Source organism: Sorex fumeus, unplaced genomic scaffold (genome assembly GCF_029834395.1).
Source record: "Sorex fumeus unplaced genomic scaffold, SorFum_2.1 ptg000002l, whole genome shotgun sequence".
NCBI classification, from domain to species: domain Eukaryota; kingdom Metazoa; phylum Chordata; class Mammalia; order Eulipotyphla; family Soricidae; genus Sorex; species Sorex fumeus.
The window spans coordinates 19,338,106-19,351,884 of NW_026606059.1; the positions used below are offsets into that span (position 1 = coordinate 19,338,106).

The window sequence follows — 13,779 nt, forward strand, 5'->3', positions numbered from 1 at the left end:
TTTGATGAGGGAATCCATGTTTTCAAATTGAGTTTGATTCCCAGGTCAGCAGCAAATGTCTTGCTACCCTACGAAGGAAATGAACCCTAGCAGGACTCTCCTGGTCCTGTGATGGAGGCTGTGTCTCGGGCTCAGACCGGGTGCTGAGTGCAGCCGAGAAACTCTCAGCAGAGGAGAAGATGCGGATGCACTTCAGTCAAGACTATAGAAAAGGCCCCTGAATTTTGTTGTGTGTGGCATAGCCCCTGATGTGCTGTGATCCACGGGGCTCTCAGGGAGAGAATTCCCAAGGAAAGGAATTGATTGTCATTGTTTTAGTCTTGTCTACTTGGTTTGGGGCTATAAGTTTAGAACTCATTAAGAGAATCAGACGGCTGGATTTGCTAAATGCTTCAGACAGGTAGAAAGAAGGAGGTTTTCCTAGGGTTACTGGTGACCAGGCTGCCTGACCCAACACTGCACCCCAGGTGATGGAATCTTTCCTACACACACAAATTTGGAAAATTATATTTTGTCTCATGATCTCTATATTTTTGTCTGAGATCAACCTGGTGATATTTGTAGGTAAAAGCTTCAGGGCCCTTTAGTTCAAAATTAAAACAAGCCTTATTTTCTCCTTTCATCTTACTGTGAAATCAGTTTATTTTTTTAAGCACAGTTGTCCTTCATGAACTGAAGTTGGATTTTTTTATCAGGAAAGGACTAGGGTGATGACCATTCTATAGTTGGTCTTGCCCTGTTTTCCTCCACAGTTATATAGCATGATTCACTATGTGTTCTTCGGTAGCTTGGGAAACTTCTTTTAGAGTGAGGAATTTAATGACCTCACACTTTATAACTCTGGGAACTTGTCATCTATCCTCCTTTGCATTTTATTAATAGGTGCTACACTTAGCACATGTAAACACCAGAACCTTCGTTCATTGATTAATTCCACAAATATTTATTGTGGGTTCATTCTGTTTCTGACACTCTTCTAGGTGTTGGGAAGCAACAGTACATAAAACTAAGTACGTCTGCCCTTGTAGAACCAATCCTCTCATCGTGTACTACAGACCCAAGACATAATCTATAGTGATGTATGTGATTTTTTATAAAATGATCAGTGCTATCCAGCGCCACCTCCTGCTCGAGAGTGACCACTTCCCCCCACCATTGCTGTGCTGTTCTCTCATCCACCCCACCCCCAGAGTCAGGATACACTTGCACTGTAAGCACCCTCCAAATCTCGCTTCTCCTTTCTGTAATGTGTCTGATTCAGACTTGAGACTGATTGAGGCATCTTTATATCAGTGGGGCATCCACTTCAGAGAGCTCGAGTTTGGAATCCACACCCCTAGATCAGAGCCAGATCCCACCCCAACCGACTCTGGGGCTCCTTTGATACAGATTCTTGTTTACTTATAATGCCCAAAAGGAGAGAGAGAGAAATCAAGAGAGAGAGTGTTGTGTGTGACAGGAGAGAGAGAGAGAGAGAGAGAGAGAGAGAGAGAGAGAGAAGAGAGAGAAGAGAGAGAGAGTGCTGAGAGGGAGAGGGAAAAGGAGAGGGAACGCGAGAGGGAGAGAGAGAAATGAAAAGTACCTTCCATAGAAGCAGATAGGGGTGGGGAGGGAAACTGGGGACATTGGTGGTGGAAAATGTACACTGGTGAAGGAACGGGTGTTGGAACATTGTATGACTGAAACCCAGTCATGAACAATTTTGTAATTGTCTCTCACTGTGATTCAGTTAAACAGTAATTAATAAATTTTAAAAAATGATCAGTGTTATCAAACAACAATCTAGAATAAAATAGAATTGGAAGATAAGGAGTGTGAGGGAAGCATTTTTACTTTTCACATAAGGTAGCCATAGATGTCTTGACTGAGAAAGACACTTTTGAGCAATGACTGAAAGGGTGATGAAACTCACAATGTGGTTTTCTGAAGGAAGAAGGGAAAATCTCCAGAGCATGAATATGACGGGGGAACTCAGGGCTAGCAAGGCCCAGGGGAGGGCAATGGAGGGAGAAAGTGGGAGTGAGGAAAGTAAATCAGAGAGGGCCAGGTTAGGTAAGTCACTGGAAGTCTCTCCAAGACCTTTAGATTTTTATTTGGAATGAAATGAGGATTCCTTAAGGGCTATTATTTTCTTGCTGAATTTTAAGTGATGAGGTTGGTTGCTATTAAGAGGGAACTAGAAGGGCTTAATGAAGGAAGTTGGAAACAGATGCAGGGAGCAGACTTTGTACAGGTCCAGCAAGAGATGATGGTGACTAGATCAGAATGATAACTGTGAGGGTCTGAGAACTGACAGCAAGCACACTGAAGTCTCCAGTTTCACCTGGGCTGGCTGTGATTGAATGAGTTCAGTTTTGCTTTTTAAAAAGCAAGTGGAACCTATAATTAATGAAACAAGTTCAAAATTCTGCAGGATGAAGTTAGATCAGCCCATCTTGATGTTGATCTGACTTTACGTCTCTTTACATTTGGTTGGGAATAAAAACGTGCATGACCCTTTGCTCGAATTTAATACTGACTTTTCAGAAGTTGATATTTACATCCAGGAATTTTTCAGGAAGGATCCCCGAGTTGTGTGTTCTCACTTGAGTAATGTTAATAGAAGACTTCAAACTTCAGCCAAATAGTTTTCCACCAAAGATTTTGCAATCATGTTTCATTCTGAATGTGCAGCTGACTAATCTACTGTGAGGCAAGCCAAGTCATGCTTTGTTGAATATTAAATCGTCAAGATATTAAAGTTAAAATCTTAACTTGAACAACACTGATTGCTGAGATAGTGGAGTTGTCTTGTTGAAACACACGATGCCAAAACTTAGTGCAGTATTAACCCTGTCTTGCTGCGTTGTACTTCTCACCCCATCAACACACAGCTAAGTTAGTCTGATTTTCATTGGCTAGTTACTCTTGTCTTGGTATAGAGAAATAGCATACTGGAGGAAAATGCTGTCGACACTTCATTAATTTCAGAGGGCCAAGGATGAATAACATACTCAAGGGAATTACCAATTGGAGAGAATCGTGTTTGAAGTGTTTCTAAGACACCTCGTCACTAGCATTCAATAGATTTGCTTATATTTTTGAGAGTATTTGGTAGGGGGGATAAGGGATGGGAAGTGTTTGGGTCGCACCTGGCCGTACTCAGGGCTTACTCCTGGCTGTGTTCATAGGGATCACCCCTGGTGGGCCATGGACACCGTATGGGATGCAGAGAGATCAAACCCTGGTTGACTGTGTGCAAAGCAAACACCCTACCCACTGTGCTATCACTCTAGCCCCAATTTGCTTGTTTTTTTGTACGATAGCATGAAATTTGAAGAACTTCATCTCAAATGAGATGTGGACTACATTTGCGTGTAGTGTTGGATCAATTACCTTGAGTGTGCTCCATGACGTTAAGTAATCATACCTTAATCGTACAGCCAGTGGCTTCTATTCTTAATATAATCTTTGCTTATTTTGTAACATATTTTTAAAACTTTGAGTCTGATTACGCGTTTCACACTGTAATTGATGTGTTATTGTCTTTAGCCACTAACGGTGTAATATGTACTTTTAAGTTTTGGAAGCAGGTTTTAAAAATAAACCCTAATGTGAGGAAGTAGTTTGAAATAGGAAAAAAATTTATAAAGTTTGGCAAGTATAACTTTGTAGTTTCCTGGTAAGTAGAAGGGTGTTAAAGAGTTGCTTGGCTAAGTGAAAAATTCACCTGCTTTCTCTTCAAATGGTGCTTGCAGTGATCAGAGATCTGAATTTTATTCTCTTTTGCTACTATTTAGAAAACCCCAGACAGCAAATGGGTTGGCTTTTTGTAGAGTATTCCTGGAAATTCAGTTGATTTCCAGAGCCAAATTCTTATATCTTACTGGGTTGGGATGAGTAAGTGAGGAGAGTTTCCAAGAGTGAGTGAGCGTTGACATATGCTTTTTGGCAATTTATTGCTGTAAGTCTTTTTAATTTTTTTTAATTTTGTTTTTCGGGCACACCCAGCTGTGCTCAAGGCTTTCTCCTGGCTCTGTGTTCAGGGATCACTCTTGGCAGACTTGGGGAATCCTATGGGGTGCCAGGAACCAAATCCAGGTGGGCTGCATGCAAGGCAAATGCCCTCCACATCTTAGTTCCCGTTGCTGTAAGTCTCAAGTGTGGTGTTAGGATTAAGGTGGCCTGGAATGCAGGAGAGCTAGAAAGAATGAAAAATTGGTTAAATAACTGGGCTGATGGCATAAGTGGTTCTTTTTTTTGATGCACTAATAAAATGATCCTAAGTGTAGCAATATTCTTTTTAATTGAAAAATGTTGTTGAGTTTCATTCCCTGTTTTAGGTAAGAATTTATCCAATTTGCAAAGGGCACCATTTAGAGAAATTCAAGATTTAAATACTGTTAATTTCTTGTTAAAAATTAGTCTGTTCAAGATTATTATATTTATAGATATGCTCTTTATCTTCCAGGAATATGAAATATGTTCATTGCAATAAAAAATCAGTTTTATCAGCTAATTGGTAGTATTCTCATATAACTGAACTCTGAAGCTTTGTTTCCTCGTAAAGAATTACACTGGATAATACATGACTGTGATAAGATATATGAAGGGCTTCAGTGTGGAGTAGGAAGAAGAAATTTAGTGGTAATTATTGTAGTACAATATGACTGACAGGTGATGATAATATAATGTAAGTGGATATATTATTTTAAGGAACTCATTTTTCCCCTTAATATATGCCGGTATACTTATAACTGAAAGCTAGCAGGAGAAAGCATTAGTTACGTAAATGCCAAATCTTGAGAAATGTTATTACATAAAAAGGTATATTTTTATGATGAAATAGATGCAGACTTTTAAATACCAACCTATACATTGTGAAAGCTACAAATAAGATAGAAATTTTTTTCTATAGAAGTAACTCAGATGGAGAAACAAGTAGCTGATGAGCTTCCTCATAGGTAGATCTCTAAATTAAGAAAGGAAACAGACAGTGCTCAATGAGAATAAGCCCATACTCACTCTGACAACAGAGCCGAGGTGAGCCAAGCCAGTAAGGGGATACTATGGGTGGATGAGAAGAAGACCGACAGACAGAGGTGGAGGGGTATCTGCCTTTGGTGCTGGGTGTGGTGCAGTGATATTGTATGCCTAAATCATAAAGTGCAACACCATTCTAAATAGCCCCGATAGGGATAAAACTTGCTACTTACTTAAAATAGCAAAAAACCTATAAATATGTTCACAGGAAAAACTAGTCTTTACATCTGGGAAGTCCTATCTGAATTTTCTTCTTCTTCTTTTTTAAATGATAGCATAGCGGTAGGGTGTTTGCCTTGCGTGCAGCCAACATGGCCAACCCGAGTTCGATTCCTCCGCCCCTCTCGGAGAGCCCGGCAAGCTACCGAGAGTATTCGATATGCCAGACACAGTAACAACAAAGTCTCCAATGGAGACGTTACTGGGCCCGCTCGAGCAAATCGACGATCAACTGGAGGGCCTTTACCTTTACCTTACTTCATACTAAATGCAATAGTTTGGTACTGGTCTTTCTCCTTCTGACATATTTCACTTAGCATGACTTCTGGTTCTATCCTTGAAAGGCGATATTTCATTTTTTCCCTCATAGATGAATGGAATTCTACTGTGTACCACATGTTTGTTCACTCATTTCTGGACTCAGGTTATTTCCACATCCTGACCATATAAATAGGGTTGCAATGAACACAAACCTTACGTTAGTACCTATCTTCTTACATTAGTACTGTTTTTGTGTTTGATGGATACTTAGGAGTGGAATTGCTGAATTATATGATTGTTTAGTCTTCAGTGTTTTTAAAGAAGACTTTATTCTGTTTTCTAGAGGCTTAAAGAGTTCTCATAGCCATCAAAAAATGAATGAATGATTGAAGGAATGCATGTTCCCCTTTCTCCACAAACCTGCCAGAGCTTGCTGTTTCTGACTTCTTTAATATGTGCCATTCTCACAGATATAAAGGTGTTATCTCATTGTCATTTTCATCTCAATGATAGTGACAATGAGTATTTTTCCACGTGCCTACTTGCCATCAGTGTTTTTCTCCAATTCAGTGGGATTTTCTTTTGTTTTAATAATCATTTCTTATCTTGTGAAGATTATTTTTTGTTCTGTTTTGTTTGGCTTGGGGGGTCTCACCTAGCAGTGCACAGAGGTTACTCCTGCCTCAGTGCTCTGGACTGATTCTAAGCTATGCGTGGAGAATTATGAGGTGCTCAGGATTGAATCTGGGCCTTCTGCATTCCAAGCATGTCCTCAGCCTACGGGGACTAGTTTGATGCAGTACATTTGTTTATTTTTACTTTTGTATTTTTGCCTATGGAATTTAATTCCCCTTATGACACCACTAAGCAAGTATCATGAAATGTCTTGCCTATTTTCTTCTATGTCTTTTATTATTTTGGGGTCTAATATTTAAATCTTCAATCTATTTGGTTAATTGTTGTGCATATTATAAAATAGTAACTCAGTTTCATTATGTTGTATGTGACTATCCAAATTTCTCAACATTTGTTGAAAAGAGATTTTTTTTCCACTCATGCACCTGACTTCTTTGTGGTAAATCATCTGTTTATATGTGTGTGATGGTTTATTTCTGGTGTTTGTGTCTGCAGTTCTTCCAATGCCATACTGTTTTTATTATGATACCTTTGTGATAGAGTTTAAACTTGGTGAATGAGATGTCTCCCATTTTCTTTTTCCTCTGAATTTGCTTAGCTCTTCAGGGTCTTTGGAACAATAACATTTCAGTAATTTTTTTTAAGAATACCGTTAAAACTTTGATAGTGGGTGCATTGAATCTTTGCATTTTGTTGAGTAGGATGATTTTTAATAATGTTAAATCTTATAATATATGATCAGAAAATATCTTTCTATTTCTTTATCTATTCTGTTTTTAATAGTTATTTATAGTTTTGAGTATCCACAGCAACTATGAAAATGAAATGACCCTTTTCTCTTGGTCATTTCCTAACTTTTCAAGGCTTGACTATATGACCTCCCACTTCTCTCCAATGAAAGATGTTTTACTATAATATTTGATATCAATAAAAACATTAAAAAGACCATGTAGTGTAATGGTATTTAAAATTTAAAGCATATGATAAGCTATACACATCACTCACTCCTTTCGTCAACCTTACAGATAGAAGCCATGATTCAGAATATCTCAAATATATCTTACTCATTTCTATAATATGTTTGAGTTTTTTGTGATTTATACTCATTATAATACCATTTAAAAACAATTAGTCTGGGCTAAATTGTCTTTGAAACTTACGATATTGCTAAATTTTTCTGGTTATTTTTAGAGGTTAATTTTGTTTGGAGTAGTGTAAAAGATTTACAGTTTACATTGTTACATTACTATTAACTATTATATTTTGTTCTGGCTCAGAGCATGACATACAATTCTATAGGAAATTAAAAAAATTTATTACATTACCTTAAATGCTTTTTAAAAAACAAATTGCAAAATATTGCAGCTAAAGGCTGAACTGACTGTAACATTTTATTTTTTTGCCAATCCCACTTTTCTTTGGGTTGAATTCATTTAAGTAGGCAGATTGGTCCCAGAGGAGGTATGGATGTCAGTTATTGATATAACTTAAAATTAACAAAGACATGTGTATTTAATTAATGCAATACTTGACATTTAGGAGAAAACTATTCACAGTCATCAAAACTAGGCCTTTGTTTTCATCCTTTCTGCCTGCTGTTTGGAGTATTCCTATCGTAATAGAGGCTGGGTACAGGCTTGGGTAGGAGTGAATAAACATCTCTCATTCCTACTTCCAGGCAGAATAAGTTGTACAGGAACTTATTTGTATATAATTTTCTATAGTTCTATAGAGTGATTAACATTCAAAATACTTTTAATTATAGTTGTTGACTTTCCAAACCTCGTTTTTATTGAACATTTGTTGCATTTTTTAAGTTTGAAACATTTTTCATTCTTCTCTCTGGTACACTGTCATTTTCTCTTTATTTTTATTGAGGTGCACAGAGACAGCTCCTGGAGGAATAGGGGCTCAGTCCCAGAACCTGGAACTTCTAGGCATATACTCTTCCATGGAGGGTACTGCCTGGGTACTTGGCTCTTTGCATTGTTGTCTTTTACGTTGTTAACTTTTAAAAGTTATTTTTCTTTGATTCTTATTTCATTGAAAGAAATATGGTTCCTTTTGAATGAATAATAATTAAATCAAAAGTGACTGGTTTCCTGTGGATCTGAGACAAGGGCTAACAAGAATGTGAATGGAAGAAGTCGGGTTCAAGAACTAGACCAGAGAGGAGAGAGCTTAGAGTCTGTGTTCATGGGGAAGAGGCATTCCAGCCAAGTGGATATTAAGTCACAAGTTACTCCTGGGCTCTGGAAATTCTCATATGTGGGACTCATATTCTCATATTCTGTGACTCCAGCACTCACATATCTCGGGGTTTTCCTCTTGTCTGGAATTTCTAGTTGTTAATTCCATTGTTGGTCATTCTTTACTCTTACTGGGATACATCTTCTGATTTTATCCTGAAAATGCCTTATGTTTGTGACTTTAGTTTATGTAACTCTTAGTCCATTTGAGCAAATTCTTTGGGATTTTTTTTATCATACCTGAAGTTAAAAAAGAAGAAAGCTTGTTTTCTGTTTAAGTGTGTGAATGAAGATTTTCTGACTCCACGAACTAACTCCCCGAAGACGTGTGACATGTCTTATAGACATGTGTATTTTGAAATACACTACTCTTCTTAATAGCAAGGCTCCAGATTTCCAGTCTGCCTCTTCGTGCTTGGGATTTTAACAAGTTCTTCCAAACCTCATTTGCAAGACTAATCCCTTTACAAATTCTTCCCTTAATATTAATCTCCATTTTTATTCATCACAAAATCTGAAATAACTGATTTAGTTTCCTGAGGTTTAACTTTTGTCCCCTAAACCATAATCACCATTGCTTTCAGTTAAAACTGATAAGAAAAATTGATAGGACTTCTTTTTTTCATAGGAGTAAAAGGATTTCATTGTGACCTTAGTTGTTTGGTATACCAAAAAAAAAAAAGAGTCTTTATGAACTAAAAGATTGTGATTAAGATTAATATTCATAGCCAATGTAAGGATTGGTTATAAATTTATAGCTTTCTATTAAACATAATCAGCATAAAATACTTTTAAAAATTATTTACTTGAGGGAGGACTTGGGCTGGACTAGGGCTGGAGCGATAGCACAGCAGGTAGGGTGTTCGCCTTACAAGCGGCCAACATGGCCGACCCGAGTTCGATTCCTCCGCCCCTCTCGGAGAGCCCGGCAAGCTACCGAGAGTATCTCGCCCGCACGGCAGGGCCTGGCAAGCTCCCCGTGACGTATTCGATATGCCAAACACAGTAACAACAAAGTCTCCAATGGAGACGTTACTGGGCCCGCTCGAGCAAATCGACGATCAACGGGAGGGCCTTTACCTTTACCTATTTACTTGAGGGGTTGTACAGATGGTACTGGGGTAAGGCACTTGTACGTGTCTTGATTGTGGCTAACCCCATTCAATCCCGAGCACTGCAGATGGTCCCCTGAATACCACCAGGAGCGATCCCTGAGCAAAGAGCCAGGAGTAAACCCCAAACACAGCCAGGTGTGGTCCCCAAATTCTCCCCTGGCCCCAAAACAACAAAATTTATTTACTTGAGTTTTCTCTCACAGAAGAGAAAGTTTTAGATTTCTTTTTTTAAAAGCCTTATGCCTCAAGTCTTAAAAGTTTGTTTGGGCTTGAAAAGTTTTTCTCATGTTTGTGATGCATCTTGTATGCTTTATGTTTTATGATGCATTAGTTATATATTATTTTGTAGTACTGTAGCACTGTCCTCCCGTTGTTTGTCAATTTGCTCAAACGGGCACCAGTAACGTCTCCATTGTGAGACTTGTTGCTACTGTTTTTGGTATATCAAATACGTCACGGGTAGCTTGCCAGGCTCTGCCGTGTGGGCAGGATACTCTAGGTAGTTTGCCGAGCTCTCCAAGAGGGACAGAAGAATCGAACTCGGGTTGGCTATGTGCAAGGCAAGTGCTCTACCCATTGTGCTATCACTCTAGCCCTAAAATATTATTTTGTAAAGTAAGTAAGTAAAAGTAAAGGCCCTCCCGTTGATCATCGATTTGCTCGAGCGGGCCCAGTAACGTCTCCATTGGAGACTTTGTTGTTACTGTGTCTGGCATATTGAATACTCTCAGTAGCTTGCCGGGCTCTCTGAGAGGGGCGGAGGAATCGAACTCGGGTCGGCCATGTTGGCTGCGTGCAAGGCAAACGCCCTACCGCTGTGCTATCGCTCCAGCCCCTGCTAATATGCATTAATATATCACATACATATTATTTTATAATTTTATTTCCACGCTACATTTTTCCACTTAAACTATAAATACTTCAAGTTGAACAGGTGGGACCATACCCGAAGCCTTTTTTTCACAACTGTCTGTACATCTTCATGCAAAGATAATGCTTTAGGCCAGTAAGAAATTTCTTATTTTATTTCACAGGTTGGCAGCATTAAACGGGAAATGACCTTCACTTTTCAACCTGAAGACTTAAAACGTGACTGTAGTAAAAAAATGTCTCATCACCACTTGTTTTCCTTGGCCATGGAGGAAGATGTGAAAACCGCAGACACCAAAAAAGCCAACCGGGCCTTTGACCACGAAAAAGAAAACACCCGTTCCATCTGTCTCCTGGAGCAGAAACGGAAAGTTGTTTCCTCGAATATTGATGTTCCTCCAGCAAGGTAAGGAAGCATCAGGCTTTGCATGTGTCGGGGAGACCATGTCCAGCCCTCATCATCGCTTGCTAAAGTGTCCAGAATGAAAGGTTACCTGTTGAGAACTTGCCTCTGTTCCCTGTGTCACATAGAGCAGGTGGCCTTGGCTCTCCAGACCTGACGCTGAGGCTGTGAGAGTTGGAACAGTAGCTCTAGAAAACTATGCTTTATCAGACATTTGGAAAATGACTAATGATGTGCTAGAGAATAAAAGTGAGAGAGAGAGAAAGGGAGCATGGAATGTCAGTTTGGGCTTAGCTGTTTACCGGGTGAACTTGGTTCCCTCCGACTCTCTTGAGATGCAGCCAAACTCTGCCCGTGACCTGTTTCTGCATGGTCTTAGGGTTTTAAAGAGTTGCTTAGTTTTTAAAAAGAAGATGTGAGAAAATGATAGCTGGTTTACTAAGACTAAAAAATGTGTGTGGGGCTTGCTCCAGAAAGAGTTGGCAAAAATCTGTTGTACCTCAGGGCAATCCTTTAAAGACAGATCTGCCTTAGAACTGAGCCAGGAAAGTTTATTTGAACTATCAGAAAGGTTTTTTTTTTTTATATCACATTATAGTTTTACTTAACCACATCCTGTAGCATCGAGCCAGTTCTCAGTACTTTATAAAAATGAGAGCAAAGGTGGTAGAATATATCCGGTAGACCTGATACCTTCTTGCTTATCATTTATCCTGCTAGAAGATAAGCTTCGCATTGGTCAGAATTTTCACTTGATTGATTCATACTGTATCTTACACAGGAATCATGCTCTATTCTACATTAGAGGTTCAAAACATATTTGTTGGGTGAAGGTAAGAAAGACAGTGTGGTAACTTGAAAAGTCACAGGATTTTGGTATGTGTTTTCTAAAAATCATTTTTCCCCTAAAAGTCATTTTTTCCCTAAAGATCATTTAAATTAAACTTTGTAAGCAATAGTTAGTAAAGTTCTACATGTACTTAAGTGGTTTTCAGCAGCTTAACTAGGAAGATTGCATCTTTGGAAAAGGAATAAATCCTTTTCTACCTGTTTAACTTTCTATAATTAAAATATCATTTCTCTCTATATCTCTAGAAAAATTATACATTTTTCTATTAAGCTGCCAAATTTGTCACACTTAAAAAATTATAAGCCTTTTTTTCTTGACCTTTAAAAAACTCAAACATTTGTTACTTCTGTTTAACTACTTGTCATTATTTGCTTTTCTAATTATTTTTCATATAATGTGCATGTTGTTATTTAGAATTAGTTCCTTTAACTGCAACAGGAGGGTGAGGGAGGATTTTAATGTTTTATTCTATCCTGAACTGGGGAGGCACTACAGTTCATATCTGCTGTTTGGTTGACTTGTTGTAGTTAAAAATGAGATGTGAGTTTGAAATGTGAGGTGCTATATTTTCTTTGATTTTCTTTCTAAGCTGCTAGGGATAAAAACAGACTTCCCCAATTTAATACCACTTTGCAATTCTATAGGACTTACTAGTGACCATTTAATATGTTAAACTATTATGTATTAATGGGTTTAAAATATCCATAGATTTTTTTTAGGTTAAATTTCTTAATTCCAGTCATTTCTAGAGAAAATAATGAAAAGGGAGGAAAAGGAAAATGTTTTTTGCCATTTTCTGATTCTGATACCTAGAATATTTTTCTTCCCTCTCAAATTCACCAACTGAACTTAAAAATCGAGTTAAACCTGTGCTGCTGTGTAGTGTAGGTAAATTAATAGGGTTTTATACTCATTTTGAATGTAAGAGAATGCCCTGTGACAAGAATCATTTAGACATATTAATATTAATATGGGAAATATTACATTTTATTGAATTCTTCACTAGCACACTTGTTTTCGTTGCTATAGTAAGAATTTAGTTATCAAAAAATGTGCCAGCAAATAGTGAAATAGGATGATTTTTATGATAATAATGGAATCAGAAATTGTGGAATATAATAACACCTCAAACTATTTCTCATTTATTTCCAGTACGAAAGCAAGTGATTTTTATAAGTATTCAATTTCAGTATAACCTTGGAGACAGTTGATTGCTTTAAGAAGTTCCATTTTGTGGGGGCTTCCTCCCAAGCCATGGCAGTGCTGGGGCGGGGGGGCGTATGTTGCTGGGGATCAAGCCAGTAGCAGTGCCCGGGTGAGGTATGCGCAAGCTCTGTTTCCTTTGGGACCACAGGCATTTATGAAAGAAAATACTTCCCAACCTTAAGGATATTACAAAGCACTAATTTGGGGTGAGGGTACCCAGAACTGACAGTACAGATGTTGACATTGAGGGCAAAAGTATCTAAATGATCTCTAGATCTCTTTCTCTCCTCCCTCCCTCTCACCTCCTCTCAGTTCCATTGCTTTTAGAATAGAAATATGAAAGATAAAGCAAAGGATAGAGAGATGGTATAATGGTCAGGTGCTTGCCTTGCTCACAAGTGGCCTTGGCTTGTTCTCCAGCACTGCCGATAGTCCCGAACACTGCCAGGAGTGACCCTGTAGCAGAGAGACAGCATTAGCTGAGCAAGACACATGTGGTCCAACCTCCACATCGTCCACCAAATAAATTTCCATCACCACTGTGAGCAAAGGGTATTTTAGCAGAGCCCTGCAGGGTGAGTCAGAAGGAGTAGACTGAGTTGGCAGGAAGGTATTCCAGATGAAGGAGAGCAGCCTGGAAGACCTGAGGTGAGGAAGGCGGTCTGGGGGAAGGGCCAACCAACGAGGACAGAATGGGGTGGAGAGCGGCAGGAGATGAGTCTGAAGGAGTAAGACAGGAACCAAATCCTGAGCTGGATTGATTGTATTAAAGTGTATTAAAGAGTTCAGGCCAGTGGGAAGAATTTTTTGGAAAAAAAGGATATGATTCCTTTTGTATTTAGGAATGATCGCTTTGACTTCATGTGTGGATTGAGTTACAAAAGGACAGGAATGGGTGCAGGAAGTACAGTTGGGAAGCTACTGTGTTCGTGCTGAAGATAGATAGCA

The 13,779-nt window shown here is 38.6% G+C and overlaps 1 protein-coding gene across 1 annotated transcript in view; it reads left to right on the forward strand.

Moving 5' to 3' along the window:
- The window catches only part of ZNF704 (zinc finger protein 704), a 232,864-nt gene that overhangs the window by 44,560 nt on the left and 174,525 nt on the right, over positions 1-13,779 (forward strand). Inside the window, exon 2 of the mRNA XM_056110931.1 lies at positions 10,537-10,778. Coding sequence (XP_055966906.1) covers positions 10,537-10,778 — 242 coding nt within the window. The remainder of the gene's footprint in view (positions 1-10,536; positions 10,779-13,779) is intronic.